Here is a 16410-nt window from a genome sequence, read left to right as displayed (position 1 = left end):
TACTTATACTAATACTTATACTAATACTTATACTAATACTTATACTAATACTTATACTACTGGTGGACCGATTACATAAGCGCTCCGGTTAATTCGAGCCCTCGCTAACAAAACAAAAAAAAACATGGAAAAATTTGACCACCGAAAAAAATGATCAAAATGATTTAAAGATAATTTAATCGATCGTGTAATCCAATTCTTCTACTTCTTTTTCTTCTTTACTATTCAATTAATCTACAATGTCCTGGCAAGCATACACCGACAACTTAGTTGCTACTGGAAAAATTGACAAAGCAGCATTATACTCTGGAGCAGGAGACTCGTTATGGGCTCAAAGTTCTAATTTCCAATTAGGACAGGACGAAATTAGTGCCATTGCCAAAGGTTATAGTGATCCATCCAATTTACAAGCTCACGGGTTACACGTTCAAGGTCAGAAATACTTTTTGTTGAGAGCTGATGAAAGATCTATCTACGGTAAACAAGATGCTGAAGGAATTGTTGCTGTTAAGACCAAACAAGCCATTTTAATTGCCCATTACCCTGCTGGGGTTGTTGCTGGTGAAGCCACCACTGTTGTTGAAAAATTGGCTGACTATTTGATTAGTGTTAATTATTAGATCTGGCTATACAGACCCGGGAGAGCTGATATTGATTATTTGGCTTCTCCGTAATAAAGTTTTAATATAAGGTTAATGATCCGACTTGTTGGTCAATTATATCACTGTAGTCCCCAGAATCTTTGTGTTTGGCCAATTGAGCCTGGCAATGGCTGGAATTGTCAGTTTTCCATTGATCCAATGGGTTAAGTTGACAACTGTAATTGTGTTCGGGATCAATGTATAAACCTCCGTACATTTCAAAAGAAAAAAAAAATTTGGTGTCGATTGTTGTTGCACCCGTACATTCTGTAAAAACACATCCGTACACCACAAAAATAATTATCACGTGATGCTCTGAGTTTCCGCACGACCTCCCCGGCCGGGTTATTTTCAAACGTTGTTAATTGGCCAATAAATTTTCAAGGGAAAAATCAAACTATTCGATTGAAAAAAATCATATTAACCCCAAGTTTTCTTAACAAGGTTTGATCATTTCAGTTAATAGTCATGTTTGTTAGATCCACTCGTTGTTTAAAACAACAAGGCCAAATAGTCAGTAAAAGATTCAACCACCACGAAGCTTCCCACCATGCATCTACTTCTACCAGTGAGGTTAATATACCAAAAGCCATTGGAGGTTTTGTTTTAGCTGGTATTACCTTATTTTTCTATAGATCACAACAAGAAGAACCTATTATCAAGACTCCATTATATAAACAAAGTGATGATCGTGAAATTTTAAGAAATGAAAATTATTTAAGGCGTTATAAAACTTCGTTTATTAAAACTTTCATTAAAGATAAAGGGGGTATAGGTTCAAGACAATTAAATAGAGAAAAGTTGGGTGGTATTCCAACCACTTTGATTCAGTCTCCTTCTGCTTTTGTTCAAGAATTTGGTGCTGGTATTAAAACCGATAAATTGGGTCCTAGAAGAGAACGTCCTGTTTATTTTGCTCCTTTGAAATAATCATCCACTAGAAATCAATGTACATTATAAGCTTCAATAAGTATTTATTTATTCCATCATTTTTCTTTATTGGTTTTCCATTTTACCTTCTTTGAAGGTATGCCGTCATTTTCTATTCTCCAAGTTGTCTTTACTTTCATTTTATTTATTCATTAATGCACTCATAGTTTACATGTTAGTAGGTACTGTAGATGATCTTATGCTGGCTAGACTAATTATACTAATTATACTGGTTATACTAGATACTCTAGATATACATATTGGTGGTCGGTGCTCACGTGACCGGCGTTCGCTATTTAAAGCGACGATTTAATCTAATCCCGCCAGCTACTCCATCTTCTTTACAATTACAATGGCATTCGAATGGGAAGTTGTTGTTTACGATAAACCAGGGACTGACAGAACCCCGGTCAGAGCAGACCACGTTAAAAACATTCCTGCGGCAGTCAATGCCGGTATTTTAACCTCTGCTGGTGCAATTTATACCGATGAAACCAAATCCAAATTTGCCGGAAGTGCTTTACATGTAATTGCTGACACCAAGCAAGAAGTCATTGATTTCTTGAAAACCGACGTTTATGCTAAAGCAGGCATTTGGGATCTTGATAATGTTATTGCTTTCCCTCTTGGTTTAGCTGTCAGATTACCTAAAAAAATGGATGGTGTCACTGTGGGTTTTGATCATTAACTATCCAGATTATAATTCTTATTAATATATGATTTATTATTCAATTGTAGTTTATTTGTACAACTAACTTTTGCGGAAAAGATACTACTCTTTCAACAATGTTGTTAATCATTTCGATCCTCCTATACCTCTCCAGTGTATCTCAATCACTATTCTTACCAAATAAACCCAATGTGTCTTCGTATTCTGGCTTTAAAGTCGAATGTCAGGTTTCCCTAAGTAACTTCCCGTCCAATGAATTTCATCTACTTTATTATCTAGATAATAAGTTGATCTGGGATAAACCCTTGAATGACTCTACAATCCCCTGGACTAAGCCCATTCGTTTAAATGACATCCCTGGGAAAACCACTAGTTTGGTTCTAGCAAGAAGAAAATCTTTTGCATTGAGAAAATATCCAATATACTTCCCTGACTCTTTGATAGGAGCAATCTTCGACGGAATGACTAATACTACACTTAGTCCCTTGGTTGCAGATGATCTTATCTCAAATTACTACATTCAAGTGAGTCGATCTCTAGGTATTATCTTACATTTACCAATTCTTCTCACTCCCAATACTGACTCAACAAAGTTCAATTTCTTGCAGGAATTGACAGATTGGGACAAGCACTTGAAGATAAACGAGGACTACAAGTACTACTACAACTCCAAGTATTCTGTCCGAAAGTCTTTAGACTTCTTCATAAATAACTTAAATAATATAAAGTATGTTAAAAAGTTCATCAACCTAAACAAAAATCTCAGTGGTGATTTTGTTCTCATCAAACTCTTCTTACTAGGCAAACATTCAAAAGCCCAGTTCGGGAAAGCCTTAGCTAACTATGATAGTCTAATGCAATACAATTGAGTTTGTGGGTGTTGTTATTAACCTTGTATTTGTGGGTATTATCGAAGAAGAATTGCAAAATTGCAAAAAAAATGGGGTTTTTTCGCAACTAAACTAATTCTCCCTTTAAAACTTCTTTATCAAACAACAACTTGCTGACCATGCCTTCTTCATCTGCTTACGTGACTACTGGATTTGTCGACTCGGATGAAATCACCGAGTTGCCAGCACAACAAATGTTGGCCAGTATGTCAAATCGTCCGGCTTTGGCTGCGCTTAATGGATTGATTTCTTCGTTTCCAGTTGCCAAAATCTTCACTTCAAACTCTGTGCCAATCATGGTTTACAGACAACAGAAACAAGATAATTAAAAAGTTTATATTTAGCTCAGTTATATAGGGAATATATTAGTAGCATTACATTAATTCATTTCTGTATTCTGCCCGTTCATTATTTTTCAATTGGTCCAACATTTCAAAAAACTCTTCGTCATCCTCAAAATCAGAAAGATCGTGAATTAGGTCAGCGTCTTGCACAGACTTACCCGAATGGAAATCCACCTCCTGCTTGACTTCCTGTTTGACTTTCACCGGTGACCGTTTTGGTTCGGCACTGTTATTAAGTGAGGTCGATGCACTCGTGATATCTGCCGTTAGCCATTGGAAGTGCCTTGAAGTTCGAGGTAACACCCGCTCGCTACATCTAGGCCGATACTGCATTAGCGACTCAACTAGCTTTGTTGAATTCGAAGACAGCTTCAGTACGTTCAATTGAGTCTGGGGCTTTGTAAGCCCTACTCTTCTTCGTCTTAGAGTGTTGTTCCCCGATAGTGGCAAAAGAGCTTTGGCAGCAGGCAGTTTCGTCACTCGGGCAACACTAATCTTCTCTTGAGGTACCACTATACTGGACTTGGTATGGTTCTTGAAAACTTTTGAGACATCTCGTTTATAACTCGACTTATACTCATTTATTTCCACCACCATTTGCCTATTGGGTAGCTTGAACTCGTTTCCTTCTTGGAAAACGTCTTTTATGGGATTGCCTCGATTCTTGGGGTAGAAATCAGTACTTATCAAGTTTAGATCTTCGTTATATATTTCCAACTTATCATTAAATTCATAATATTTCAACGTCCCATCGCTCCATTTCTTGTCCTTTTGAAACACCCTTGTCGAATAAAGCACCGAGTATTCATGCACTATAGACTCACTTGGATCCATTATTGGCTGAATCGCCCAACCTCCGCTTTAACAATCCTTGAACTGGTGTACTTGGAGTCGGGACTAAATCGGAATTGAAAAATCATTTAAAAAAAAAAAATCCTTACCTTCAGTTGAAAAAGGCTGCACGCGATTTACAGCAATTTTTGGCCCCAAACCTATAAAAGTCAGCCTTGTCTGTTTCTTCATTAAATTGAGTTATTAAAAGTATAGTTGGACATGGGTTTGTTAAGAAAGCTTACGGTTGTTGGTGTCCCCATTGCCGGGTACCTTATTGTTGATCAGCAATTGAGTCAAATATATCCAAACATCCCGGTTGAAAAATTACCCCTGAATACTTCAATTAAAAAGTATTTAAAACCAAATGAAAATAAGTATATAGCTTACTGTGATACTTTCAAGAAAACCGTCGAGGCCGATTCGATCGACAAGTTGAATGAACAATTTTTGTCGTATCGTGCTCTTCAGTCCTTAGTGAAAGAGAATGCAGATGTTGATGATAATTCGACCTGGCAATCTCAGACTATTACCCAATCAACTGGTTGGAGAGGTAAGTATAGGGATACGTTACTTTGGTGGCAATGGAATAATAAGAAGAACGTTGTATCTAATTTCGAGAAGTTGGCTAGCTGGGGGTATCCTTGGAGAATGATGAATGGTGGCTACCATGAGCTTTACATTGAACCAACTGATAAGGACAAGACGTTTGATGTATACTTCACTTGTGCTCATGAATATAACGATTTGAAAGACGGCAAGGTCATTCCTGAATGGGTACAGAATCTTCATAGATTCTACGGGAGAATGATTTTACATTTAGCCACCAAATAAATAATATGAATGTTTTATTATTAAAATCTATATACAAGAAATATGAGCTATTAATAGGATGAGATATTTCTAACTTTATCAGTGAATGGGAAACCAAATGCGCTAATAAGGGTTTTAGCTTGTTCGTCAGTTCTAGCTGTAGTTTTAATTGTTACATTAAACCCAAATAAATTTGGATATAATTCTTGGAAATTTTCAATTTCTGGGAAGAATTTAACATCATCAGGAGTCAATCCAAATGAGACATTACCAGTTGAATCACCAGATGTATTCATTAAACCTTCGAAATTTTTCATTCTTGGTAAAACCAACTCAGTTAGAGTACTTAAAAATTGAGTCATATCTCTACCAGTTAATTCAACTTTACACCCACAGACTTTCCCCTTTCTAACCTTCCATTGTATAACATTGGACTTACTATAAGTAACTTTTGGCTTGACATTAGTGATTTGGGCAATTTGTAATCTATTGGAGATATTTATCCAGTCTTCTTCCAATGCAGCTTTATTATAAGCATTGATAGTGACTCCACTGATCTCGGGTATATTGCTTGATTTGATTGGATGGATGTCTCTGGTTTGACGACCTAACCCCTTTTGTTTTCTTAACCCACGATATAATTTATATGGAGAATCAACCCCCCAAGATCTTTTCTTATTACCTTCAATGGTTTTGGCTCCATGTTCGTAAAAATTCAACATAAGATTTGGTTTCACAACATTCTCATAGTACTCCTGCACTCTATCTTGACATATTTCGGTAGGCTTGTATCCAACTGATTCAATATCGTCTTTTGGAAGTAAATGAAACTGATACTTTGGCTTTAAAGCAGCTTTATTGATCTTGACTAAATGATGCACCGGCTCGACTGATGAGTATCCGGCTCTTCCAAGTGGACTATTACTGGAAAAACAACGTATAAACTGCTTACCAAACATATTCTTTCCTGTGAAAGGTTCCTTTATCAAACGGTTCTGCTATCAAACTGGTATTAATCAAGTATTGGCAGTCTGGTAATGGAAAAAAATGAAAAAAATGAAAATTTTCAAAATAAAAGACCCAATGCCACAGACTGTCAAAAAGTTGAAAAAAAAAAGTGTTACCCGTCCACGACCCATTTTTTCTTTTATTTTAAAAACAGCCATCTTTAGCAGGGCCTTTGGGAAGATCATTGGGTACAATTAGGAGATTTACAACTGCTGAAAGATGAGGCTAGGATTGCCTGAAGATTACGTAGTTGGATACCCTTCACAGGTGGCGAAAAATGCCTATGCTTCGGTCGAAATTGCTAAAGAAGAATCAAGAATACTTGATACCACCGTTACTACCCAAACTTTGCTAAAGTTTGTAAACCGAAAGACCGATAAAGACCCTACCACTGCTTCAAGAATGGAGATTGAAGAGTTTAATAATGCATTACAAACGTTTACTGAAAGTTTCCATAAAAAAATTCAGTTACAGACAAAGCAAGATGAGGATAGGTTTGAATCTCAATATACATATAAGAAGAAATCCGTGGCATCAGAAATGAATACTTTGGATAGCTTATTCAATCGAGCATTATCAGTTAACTCGAGTGATGTCAACAGGGTGATTAGAGATATCGAAGAACGTAGGAGAAGAGAAGAAGAAGAACGGAGAAGAAAGGAAGAGGAGGAAAAAAGGAGAATAGAAGAAGAAAAGAGGAAAATAGAAGAATTGAAAAGAAAACAAAAGGAGGAAGAAGAGCGTAAGAGGAAAGAGGCAGAAGAGAAAAAACGCTTGGAACAGGAGAAGTTGAAGAAGCAAAAGGAAGAAGAAGAACGTAAAAAGCAAGAGAAAATAGAAAGTGAAAAGAGATTAGCAGAAGAAGAGAAACTTGAACTAGAAAGAATTAAAAAGGAAGAAGCAAAGAAAGCAAAAGGGTTCACTAGTGTTGCAGCCGTAGAAGAAATATTTTTAAAATACAAGAAGGATATTGTTGAGATAAAAGAACAAATTGTTGGTCAATTGAACCAAAATAAAGAACTAAAGAAAGAGTTTGGCCAATTTAAACGTAAAATCAATCCAAAATTCGGCCAACTATCTAATTCAATGGCTCAGCTTGATAGAATCACTCGAGAAGTTTTAGAATACATTAGTTTTGCAAAAAATGCTAATGATCTCATCTATAATTGTATTTTAAATTTTGTTGCAAAATCAATTGTGTCCCAAGCAGAAGCAGAAGTCACCGTCAAACCGAATGCTGCAATTCCATTAGCAAGATTAACCGAAAGAATATTGGCTACATTCCCCGAATTCGAGTACTTTCTCTCATGTAGACTAGTTAAAAAATGTCCTTTTATAATAGGTTATACTTGTTCCATTGAATCTGAAGAAGGTCGTACACGTATGGGTTGGAAAAGATCTAATGAAAAGTGGGAACTAGAAGGGAAATACGAAGAAAGAGTAGCAGGTATTTGCACTCTTTGGGCAGTCATAACTAGAACTGCCGATCATCTCAACCTCGAGATTCTCTCCATGAAAAGTGCCTGGGTGTTTTTGGCAAGATTACTAAACACTAATCCAAAATTAATAAGTAATCCTCATTTTTCAGTTGCTTGTAACTGGCTTGAAGCTTGCGCCCTTCAATTTTTAGAAATGTACGGAAAGCAGGGTTTAAAGCTTTGTTCAGCATTGGTAATTGATTTTCCTAACTCTGTGGCTGACAAAGAACTCCCAGCAGCGACCGCTTTGAAGCTTCTTGGTAAGGAATGGATGCAAAATGGTCGTCCGAAACAATTGAAAGAAATGGAACCTTGATTTTGCTTTTTCTAATGTCCCATAGTCACGATTTTATAGCATTAACGATACAATTACAGTATAAACTTGTAAGCATTAACATTTAATTTTATACACTATTTTTGGAAATTATACTCATGAAACTAAATTAAATTGAACGGAAAATAATGAACTGAACCAAAACTGAAAAACAACACACCAAATAAAAGACTACCTAGCCAGTTATACATCTAAATGAATAATCACTCCAGAGAGTCATCCTCTGATGCCCCTTCGTCACTATCAGAGCCTGGTTCTTCTGTGTAACTCACTTTATTAGTCGATCTGGTACTCTTTCTAGAAGGAGCCACCTCAACCTTATCTTTTTTCAATTTCTTTGGCTTTGGTTCTCTAGGCTTGGTCTTGAAAGTAGTAGTTTTACTCACTGGTTTATCTACTTTAGCCTTTTTAACTTTTGAAGGTTCATTCGAACTTGTCAGCTTCCTTTTAGAGCTTTGGTTCAACTTCTTCTTGATAATAAATCGCAACTCAGCTTGGGTTCCATCATCAAGATAAACAGTAGAAATGATTTTTTGGGCTTCTTCATAACTTTCCATTGGCGAGTACAAATCAGCATACAATTTTATTTTACCTGGCCAAGTTTGCATGCTCCAACGCTTCGATTCATTTAGAACTTGTATAGACAACTGACATAATTCAGCAATACGATATGTATTCAAAACAGCTTCAGAGAAAGTATCTTCCTTGTATAAGGACTGATCAATTGTAGCATCTCTATATTGCTTGACCCTACTTGCAAAATAATATAATAAAGAAATATTATCTTGTTTTGCAATGGTATTCAAATAAAACATGATCAATTCTAAAGCGTATGTATAAGCCTTGACTTGACGCTTGTTATAACTTTCAGTCTCATCACTCATAAACTTCTTAAATGTATCATTGTGAGCAATGCAATGAATCAATCTGGTTAAGACTCTCTCAAATTTAATATCCTTCTGTTCGATACATCTTTTGTGACTAGACAATATCCAAGTTGTGACTTGGTTCTTCAAAGAAGACTTAGGTTCAAGAGCCATCAAAAATATCAAATGTAAAAAGTTTTCACTAAGTTGACCATTCCATAAGTTTGTTTCTAATTTTTTTGAAAACTCAACACGGATATTTTCATTTTCATCGTGAAGTAATCCAGATAACCTATTGATGACATCTTGTGTAATATACAGTTGAAGGTTTGGATATTTGGCCAACTTAAGTATATAGTAACCCGCATATAGCCTAAGCTTCTGTTTGATGGACTCAGGTGTCTTCTTGGTGTCTGGCGTTTGTTTTATTAATTCTCCACTGCTTGCAATTATAACAGTCAACAATTTCAAAGGTTTAGCTATGACATCTCTCAATGACCCTTCACTGGTATATGATTGAGAATGTTCAGAGCTGCTAGCAAGTGCTCTGATTCTATTAACGAAAATCCTAATCGTTAGCAATTTTTCATTCACCACAGAATATTTTTGATAATCTTGGTCTAGATTGATATCATCAATCCACACATCATCAGCGAAATCGGCTTCTTGGTCTTTATCCAATCTGTTACTTCTCAATATACTACCAATTAGTAAAGTATTTATATCGTCAGTAAAAGTTTCCACTGCGAAGGAATCAACCAAGTATATTTCTGCAATACTTGATAAATGGGTGCACAAATTTCTATTATCTAGATCTAACGGAAATATTGAATTTGCAATTTCAGAAGCATAAAATTCTTTTCTTTGACTCAAACCTAAAATTTTAATCGAATATTTAGCTTCTCTGGGGGTACCAGTTGTGGCAATTGATTTCAAAGTTTCGACGAAATCAGTTTCTTTCGGAAAGCAGTCTGGAAATTTCTTGATGAAATGATATATAGTACGAAGATTATTAGCCCTAGGGTTGAATCCCGAATCATTTTGCTGTTCACCTGTAATTATGAGATCGGTTAAGCTTTTGATATGAAATTTGAAAACATCTGGAACAATCGAAGATATATTCTCGAGGAGCTCGTTTGATACTGATGACCATTGATGCTTGTAATCTTTGGAATAGTTGATCAATTCTGCAACATTAGCCTTGTTATAGATAATTGTTGATGCTCTGTATAATAAAATTTTAAAATTAGAAACCATATCAGCAGTAGTTACACTGATTCTAATGTCCTCTGACTTTATATTTTTAGGATCATTGAGCTTAGTAAGTAACTCTTTAATCGAATTCTTAATCGTTTTGTAATCAGATTCAGGTGAAATACAGAACTTAACCAAGTTAAAAAAACGATAGTTTTTCAAATTGACAAATCTATCAAGACAAGAATGAGTGTTTAAACCAACAGGATAACTAACGGAAATCCATTTCATGATTTTTTCAAGCTTATTGATAATAGTAGTTTTCCTAGCTTCCACCGATGGAGCATCATCATCATCATCTGATGACTTTCTAGTTTGCTTGATATTTTCCTTATTTGTGATGCTATCATTTGTAGATGTAAGTTTAGCATATTCTTCTCCTAAAGAAATGAGATGCTGTAAAGCATCTGCTTGCTTTTGTTGCCTTTTGCAAATAGCCGTGAATGAGGCTTTACTCTTGTCACTAAGGCTACTATAAAAATGAGCCAATCTATCGACTCTTTTGATAGTATTTACTTCAAAAGGTAAAAGCTTTTCGGAAAGAATGATGTCAACAAACATGGTAATGTCTTTATCGTTGATATAATTCAATGCAAGAATGTGATTCGGGATACCTTCAGAAATCATACTTTCTAACTCAGAAATTTCTTCTTCCTTATGGTCCCCAAAGTTAATAACAACATTATTGGATACGGAGTTATAATATCTGTCGTAAATATCACTTAAAATTCTGATTGCTCTTTTCCTTATATCTGCATTTTTTTCACGTATCAAGTTGAAAAAAGTATTCATAATAACTTTACTGCAAATGACACTAGTAAACACTTCAAAGTTCAATCTTTCAACGCTCCTACAAGCGATGAATCTAACTTTGTCATTAGCATCAACTAGGCATTTTGTTAAACCATTCCTTAATTCAAGGGTTATTGCTGAAGATGATGATTTTGCTCCATTAATAATATCCGGCAATTGTTCAACCCATTTCGCTCTTACCAACGGAGAAACATCCATTGTCTTACTTAACCAGTTGATCCAAGTAGACTTATGAGCAATAGTGAAGCCAGCAGTATTGTCAACATCAGAGGAAGAGCCAATCATACTTCCTATAGTAGTAGTGGCCAAGACTCGGATCTTTTCATTATCGGTATTCAACTCATCATTTATCAAGCCCATAACGGAACCAAGAAGTTCGGGAACAGACCGCCAAATTTGAATACATAATGAATGGATCTTTTCTAAAGTTTTAAAGGCTTTTTCATTAATAACAGACGCGTCTGCTTGGTTTGAGTCAGGATTAATAGTTTCATTTAACATTTCAGAAAAATACTGGGTAACCTGACGTGACATCTTGTGAACATTTGCTTCACATATGTGCAATGAGAAATTGAATCCAGGACTCGATATATTTGAATTTGAACTAGCTGTGATTGAATATGAATTACCGGAATTTGTCAAGAAAGTGCTCAAGATCAATTTTAAAACATCCATGGGGATACTCTCAGATTCTCCAATTACTTCGGCAAGTATATCTGAAACAAGCGGTTCTAATCTTGAAGGGAAACCTTTCGAAGAAAGCTCATAGAACATATGGAATAACAGTCTGATTAGCGCTTCTGACTCTGGTAAATCAGTGATAAGAATAATCGACTTCACTTCAGCCAATCTCTTCAATAAGTAGTTTTGTTGAAGGAAATACGGATTCTCTTTCTCCCCCAAAAGCTTCAATTGCAGAAAGAATACTTCAAAGATACTGGTCAACTGACCCGCCGTGTAAGGTGCATCGGGAGCGAATATCCTCAAAATATCAGATATACAACAACACACGTAAGCCTGTATACCGATGTTTGAGTTTTTCAATAGCTTCTTATTAACCAAATCAGCAGAAACCTTCTTATACGACTCGATATCGACATTATCTTGATTGACAGCGGAAAGTTCATCACTCAAGGTCTGAAGCCTGTTTAGCAACTCTTTAGTTGAAATCCCCTTCTGAACCGTGGGAACTATGGCCTTCTTGAAAGAGAGCCTGGATACTTGTTCCGCCATTATCCACTTTCAAACAAAGTACTGGAGCTGTCGATAGTTAATCTAAAGTGATGTATAAGTTCTAGTAAATCAGTACGCGTTCTCTGTGTTTTCTGTTTTTTTATGTATTTTTTTTTTGATTGGTTTTTTCACGTATCCGCGTTGATACTCGAATCTACTACTCCAGCTTCTTAGATAAGACGATTTGATTCTAGTATAATGACCAACGGCTACGAAGTGCTTGATGTTTTCAGGATAAAAGACCTCCTCAACCAGAGGCTCAGCTTTAAGGTGCCGCTCAACTATTTCGACAACGGTGATTCCAGCGAGATCACAGTTGTAGCTAATCTTACTCAGACTTATAAGAAAGAACTCCATTCTGACAGTCAAAAATTGGCCCAGGAAGCTATTTTGCCAAAGGAGTCTCGGGTTATTTGCTATGTTCAAGGTGGGCCGGGTTTTCCGTGTACAGCTCCGTTGTCCAAGTCTAGTTACACCCAAGTACTTCTTGAGAAGGGCTTCCAAATTCTTTACTTGGACCAAAGAGGTACCGGGTATAGTACTCCGTTAGACGGCGAAACATTCGAAACATTGGTACCTGCAGAAGAGGAAGAGACCGAAGAAGAGCACACTAACAGACAATTGAAGTACATTCTCAACTTCAGGGCAGATTCGATTGTGGAAGACTTGGAATCGATCAGAAAAATCTTGTTGGGGAAAGATGGGAAAGTTTCGCTATTGGGCCAATCTTTTGGTGGATTCTGTTCCTTTACTTATATGTCGAAACATCCAGAATCATTGCGTGAGGTTGCGGTGACAGGAGGAGTGCCACCAATCAATAGAATTGCAGATGATGTTTATACTGCTACTTACGAACGCACCAAGGAACGTAACGTCCATTATTATGATAAATATCCGCAAGATATTGCAAAAGTGAAGAACATATTGAAGTATTTATATAGCCATAAAGTTGTTCTACCGGATGGAGGTAATTTATCTGTTGAGCGTTTCCAACAATTAGGTATTATGTTTGGTTTTCAAGGCGGTACTGATGATTTACATCAAGTGGTACTTAAATTTGATTTTGATGTGACCCTTCTAGGAAAACCGACTTATACTACTTTATCTACTATTCAAGCAAGCTATTCGTTTGATACGAATATTCTTTATGCATTGTTCCAGGAAGCAATCTATTGCGATGGTAATAACAAGACTTCTGCCCAAGCTAGTACCAATTGGAGTGCTGATAGGCTTAGATACTCTTCTTCAAATACACAATTTGTTTACTCTGAAGAATTGGTCAACTCGGAAAAACCGATCTATTTAACTGGTGAAATGGTTTACAAATCAATGTTTGATGATTATTCTGTGTTGAGAAAATTTAAAAAGCTAGCCTTTGCTTTACATTCTTATAAAGATTGGTCCTCGTTATATGACGTACCAGTTTTATCAAGTCTTTCTTGGGAAAAACTACCAATTGTTTCTGCTACATATGTGTACGACCAATATGTTGATTTTAATGTCACCATGAAAGTTAAAGAAGAGGTTTTCAAAGGAAATGGCAACTTGAAGCAATATATAACCAGTGAATTTTTCCACAATGGTATAAGAGCTGATTCTGAAAAAGTTTTGGGTTCATTACTTTCTTTAATAGAAAATGGTGATATAGATTAGGTATATTAAAATACATAAGAATATATATACAGCGTCAAGACGTTTAAAAATAATTATTAGGAACAAAGCCAACTCTAGGCGATTCCTCGGAAGGAATATAACCAATCATCCAGTTTTTATTATCACGACTGTATAAGGTATCCACCAATTGGAAATCAAATAAGATTTCAATCTTTTCCCCTTTTTTAAAAGACATATCTCCCGGCTCATCGCCTTTGAAATCGTATTTGGCTTCGAGAACCTCTCGTTGGACTGATGCAGAATTGGAAATAGTGATGAGTTTGTCGAAAAATGAGTTAACATGATTCAATCTATAAGTAATGGAAGAAGTCTTTTCGAAAAGATCACTATGATTTGGAGTTATATGATCATAAACTGGATTTGTGCTAGTAATTGGTGCTTCTTTTATTTCATTTTTAGCAGAATTATAAACTTTAATAATGGATTTATTAACCAAATCAGGAGATGAATTTTCGAGTAAAACCGTACTGTTCAAAGTCGAAGGATTGGACGAGTCATCAGAGAGGATAGATGAATCCAGATCGTCAGATCGAATCGACTCGAACGAATCAGAAGAATCTTTTCTGGAGAGAGAGAGTTTTGGAGTTGGTGGTAAAGAACTCCCCAGTTTTCTTGGAGGCAATGGAGGAAGTGGGTCATTAGCTTGTCTACCAGGAATAGCAGGTAAAGCTTTAGCAGTATCAGCAGTGTTTGATCTGGGAGGTAATGGTGGTGCTTTTGGAGAAATTGGAGCTGGTACAACTACCTCATCAATCAGTAAAACTCTAGAGGGATGGTAGGTTTCAGATCGATTGTAATTAGGGTTTTCATACTTTAAGAAGCTATCCAAAGGATCAGCAGTAAGGTAATCGGCGAATACACCATTTGCTTCGTCTTTTGGTTTTAATTTATGAGATCTATCATTCCACTTGGAATTCATTTTAGATAAGAATTTTTCTGATGCCAGAGTTTTCTTCTCGTCATTAATTTCTTCATCGATTAAGTCAGGGTTTTTGTTATTAACAATGGTAATGAAGGACTCTAATTGGAGTTTGGTAGGGGTCATTACCGTTTCCCATTGGTTAACAATTGCGTCATACGTCAGGATCAAATCATCTTTATGATCCTGATATTTCAAATTCGTAAACCCATGAAATATAGAGAAATATCTCAAAGTTGAATCAATCTCTTTGAAGATGTCCAATTGTTTTAGGACAATCATCTGAGTAAGGTTTTCAATGAACTCCTCCAAGAATGAAAATGCATGGGGTAAAATAGATTTCAACTTATCGTCTAAGGTGGTAAATTCTTTGGAAGCAACCTTCAACTCAGAGTCTAAGTTACTCATTTCCTTCTGTTCTTTTTCATCTAATGGAGATGATTTTTTCATTAGCTTATTAATTCGTTTATGGATTTTATCATAATGAGACTTCTTTTCATTTCTCTTTTTAATTAGTTTCAACATGTCCCGTAAGTGCTTATTCATTTGTTCTATTCTCAAGCCAATTGACTTAGCATGCCAGGTTGCTTCATTAAGAATCTTCATCTCCAAGAATTTCAAAGACTGAAGATAGTTTGTTAATTCATGATGAACACTGGATATTGTCACTTGACGTTCCTTTGGATGGACAATGGGGACTTCGGTTTCTGTTTGCAAAAGATCAAACTCATGATAGTACTCTTCAATTCCCTCGAATTGAAGTGAATCTTCCCCAATCACTTCTAGAAATTGGCTAGTAATAGTTATATTAGCCTTGAAAACCCGGGGCCAATGATGTTTGGCAACCTGCTCCGATTGCTTACGAAGATACTTCAATGCCTTCGAGGTGCGTTTTATATCCTGACGATAATGCTCAATCAAATCTTCATCGTTTTTATGGATTCGTTGCTCAAGGCCCTTCTTGACTGATGCTCCACCAGATTTCAAAGTTGATCCGGTATGTTTCAAAGTGGATCCAGTAGTTTTCAATGCAGAATCCGCATGGTGCTTGACCGAAGAGCCAAACCCACTCAAGTTGGACTTCATATGTTCCACCGACATTCTTTGACCTCTGAACTGGGGAAGGATATCTAGTTGTTCAATTCAATCCTCTAATAATACATTAAGCCGCGTCACATCCTTTGGAAACTGCGGATATTCTTTTTTTTTTTTTTTTTCAACTTCTCGCGTAAAACGGAAACAACTGTTTGAATTAACAAAAAACATATATTGGCCTCGAGTATAAACTGCTATAGAAAAGAAGGATTTTTTTGTTTTTTAGTATTTTAAAAGACATAAGTAGGATAATATAAAGAAAAAGATGAGGAAAGGTCAACTTTCAATCATCAAAATTGGAAAAAAAAAGACAGAGATCGAAAGAAAGTCAAGAAGGTTGAATATTGAAAAAAAGGCAGTAGAGGCAGGTGAGAGATCAGGTCAGCGACTTAAGCTTCTGCGTTGGCGTCTCTTTTGGTGTTTGGTTCGAATAAGTAGTAACCCAAGTATCTTGCTTCAGCATCGGCTTCTCTTTTAGCAAAGTCCTCAGAGTTGGCATCTCTCTTGGTGTTTGGCTCGAATAAGTAGTAACCTAAGTATCTTGCTTCAGCATCGGCTTCTCTCTTGACGACATCTTCAGAGTTGGCGTCTCTCTTGGTGTTTGGCTCAAACAAGTA

At 36.1% G+C, this 16410-nt stretch overlaps 13 protein-coding genes across 13 annotated transcripts; 8 read left to right on the top strand and 5 right to left on the bottom strand.

Annotated features, from left to right (window-relative positions):
- Positions 1–239: 239 nt before the first annotated feature.
- PFY1 (profilin) lies at positions 240–620 on the top strand (the record flags this gene model as incomplete). The annotated part of the gene is made up of 1 exon (XM_020218873.1): positions 240–620. One exon carries the CDS (start codon positions 240–242, stop codon positions 618–620), a length of 381 nt encoding a protein of 126 aa, XP_020074970.1.
- Positions 621–1109: 489 nt separating this feature from the next.
- Positions 1110–1571, top strand: HYPBUDRAFT_112742 (uncharacterized protein; the record flags this gene model as incomplete). The annotated part of the gene is made up of 1 exon (XM_020218926.1): positions 1110–1571. The coding sequence occupies one exon, from the start codon at positions 1110–1112 to the stop codon at positions 1569–1571; it is 462 nt and encodes a 153-aa protein (XP_020074969.1).
- A 106-nt stretch (positions 1572–1677) lies between these two features.
- On the top strand, positions 1678–2303 carry OFR1 (Ofr1p). Its single transcript, XM_020221581.1, has one exon. It carries the CDS (start codon positions 1924–1926, stop codon positions 2257–2259), a length of 336 nt encoding a protein of 111 aa, XP_020074968.1. The 5' UTR covers positions 1678–1923; the 3' UTR covers positions 2260–2303.
- Positions 2304–2357: 54 nt separating this feature from the next.
- On the top strand, positions 2358–3110 carry HYPBUDRAFT_7239 (uncharacterized protein; the record flags this gene model as incomplete). Its single annotated transcript, XM_020223644.1, has 1 exon — positions 2358–3110. The coding sequence occupies one exon, from the start codon at positions 2358–2360 to the stop codon at positions 3108–3110; it is 753 nt and encodes a 250-aa protein (XP_020074967.1).
- A 76-nt stretch (positions 3111–3186) lies between these two features.
- On the top strand, positions 3187–3476 carry HYPBUDRAFT_141836 (uncharacterized protein). The gene has a single exon (XM_020219797.1). It carries the CDS (start codon positions 3251–3253, stop codon positions 3458–3460), a length of 210 nt encoding a protein of 69 aa, XP_020074966.1. The 5' UTR covers positions 3187–3250; the 3' UTR covers positions 3461–3476.
- Positions 3477–3563: 87 nt separating this feature from the next.
- HYPBUDRAFT_153503 (uncharacterized protein) lies at positions 3564–4323 on the bottom strand (the record flags this gene model as incomplete). The annotated part of the gene is made up of 1 exon (XM_020221580.1): positions 3564–4323. A coding segment is annotated over exon 1 (746 nt), but the record flags the coding sequence as incomplete, so codon positions are not given.
- Positions 4324–4443: 120 nt separating this feature from the next.
- On the top strand, positions 4444–5243 carry HYPBUDRAFT_153502 (uncharacterized protein). Its single transcript, XM_020221579.1, has one exon. It carries the CDS (start codon positions 4529–4531, stop codon positions 5138–5140), a length of 612 nt encoding a protein of 203 aa, XP_020074964.1. The 5' UTR covers positions 4444–4528; the 3' UTR covers positions 5141–5243.
- On the bottom strand, positions 5191–6258 carry HYPBUDRAFT_157959 (mitochondrial 54S ribosomal protein uL5m; the record flags this gene model as incomplete). Its single annotated transcript, XM_020222331.1, has 2 exons — positions 5191–6066; positions 6244–6258. 2 exons carry the CDS (start codon positions 6256–6258, stop codon positions 5191–5193), a joined length of 891 nt encoding a protein of 296 aa, XP_020074963.1.
- Positions 6218–7990, top strand: GLE1 (nucleoporin). The gene has a single exon (XM_020221578.1). The coding sequence runs from the start codon at positions 6347–6349 to the stop codon at positions 7919–7921; it is 1575 nt and encodes a 524-aa protein (XP_020074962.1). The 5' UTR covers positions 6218–6346; the 3' UTR covers positions 7922–7990.
- Positions 7991–8142: 152 nt separating this feature from the next.
- Positions 8143–12105, bottom strand: PDS5 (Pds5p; the record flags this gene model as incomplete). The annotated part of the gene is made up of 2 exons (XM_020218898.1): positions 8143–8280; positions 8353–12105. 2 exons carry the CDS (start codon positions 12103–12105, stop codon positions 8143–8145), a joined length of 3891 nt encoding a protein of 1296 aa, XP_020074961.1.
- Positions 12106–12281: 176 nt separating this feature from the next.
- Positions 12282–13758, top strand: HYPBUDRAFT_141823 (uncharacterized protein; the record flags this gene model as incomplete). The annotated part of the gene is made up of 1 exon (XM_020219796.1): positions 12282–13758. The coding sequence occupies exon 1, from the start codon at positions 12304–12306 to the stop codon at positions 13756–13758; it is 1455 nt and encodes a 484-aa protein (XP_020074960.1). The 5' UTR covers positions 12282–12303.
- Positions 13752–15799, bottom strand: HYPBUDRAFT_162700 (uncharacterized protein; the record flags this gene model as incomplete). Its single annotated transcript, XM_020222584.1, has 1 exon — positions 13752–15799. One exon carries the CDS (start codon positions 15797–15799, stop codon positions 13802–13804), a length of 1998 nt encoding a protein of 665 aa, XP_020074959.1. The 3' UTR covers positions 13752–13801.
- Positions 15800–16182: 383 nt separating this feature from the next.
- Positions 16183–16398, bottom strand: HYPBUDRAFT_7232 (uncharacterized protein; the record flags this gene model as incomplete). The annotated part of the gene is made up of 1 exon (XM_020223643.1): positions 16183–16398. A coding segment is annotated over one exon (216 nt), but the record flags the coding sequence as incomplete, so codon positions are not given.
- Positions 16399–16410: the final 12 nt, after the last annotated feature.

This window comes from Hyphopichia burtonii (genome assembly GCF_001661395.1).
Source record: "Hyphopichia burtonii NRRL Y-1933 unplaced genomic scaffold HYPBUscaffold_6, whole genome shotgun sequence".
NCBI lineage: Eukaryota > Fungi > Ascomycota > Pichiomycetes > Serinales > Debaryomycetaceae > Hyphopichia > Hyphopichia burtonii.
The sequence above is the reverse complement of the archived record's forward strand: the minus strand, read 5'-3'. Positions and strand labels throughout refer to the sequence as shown.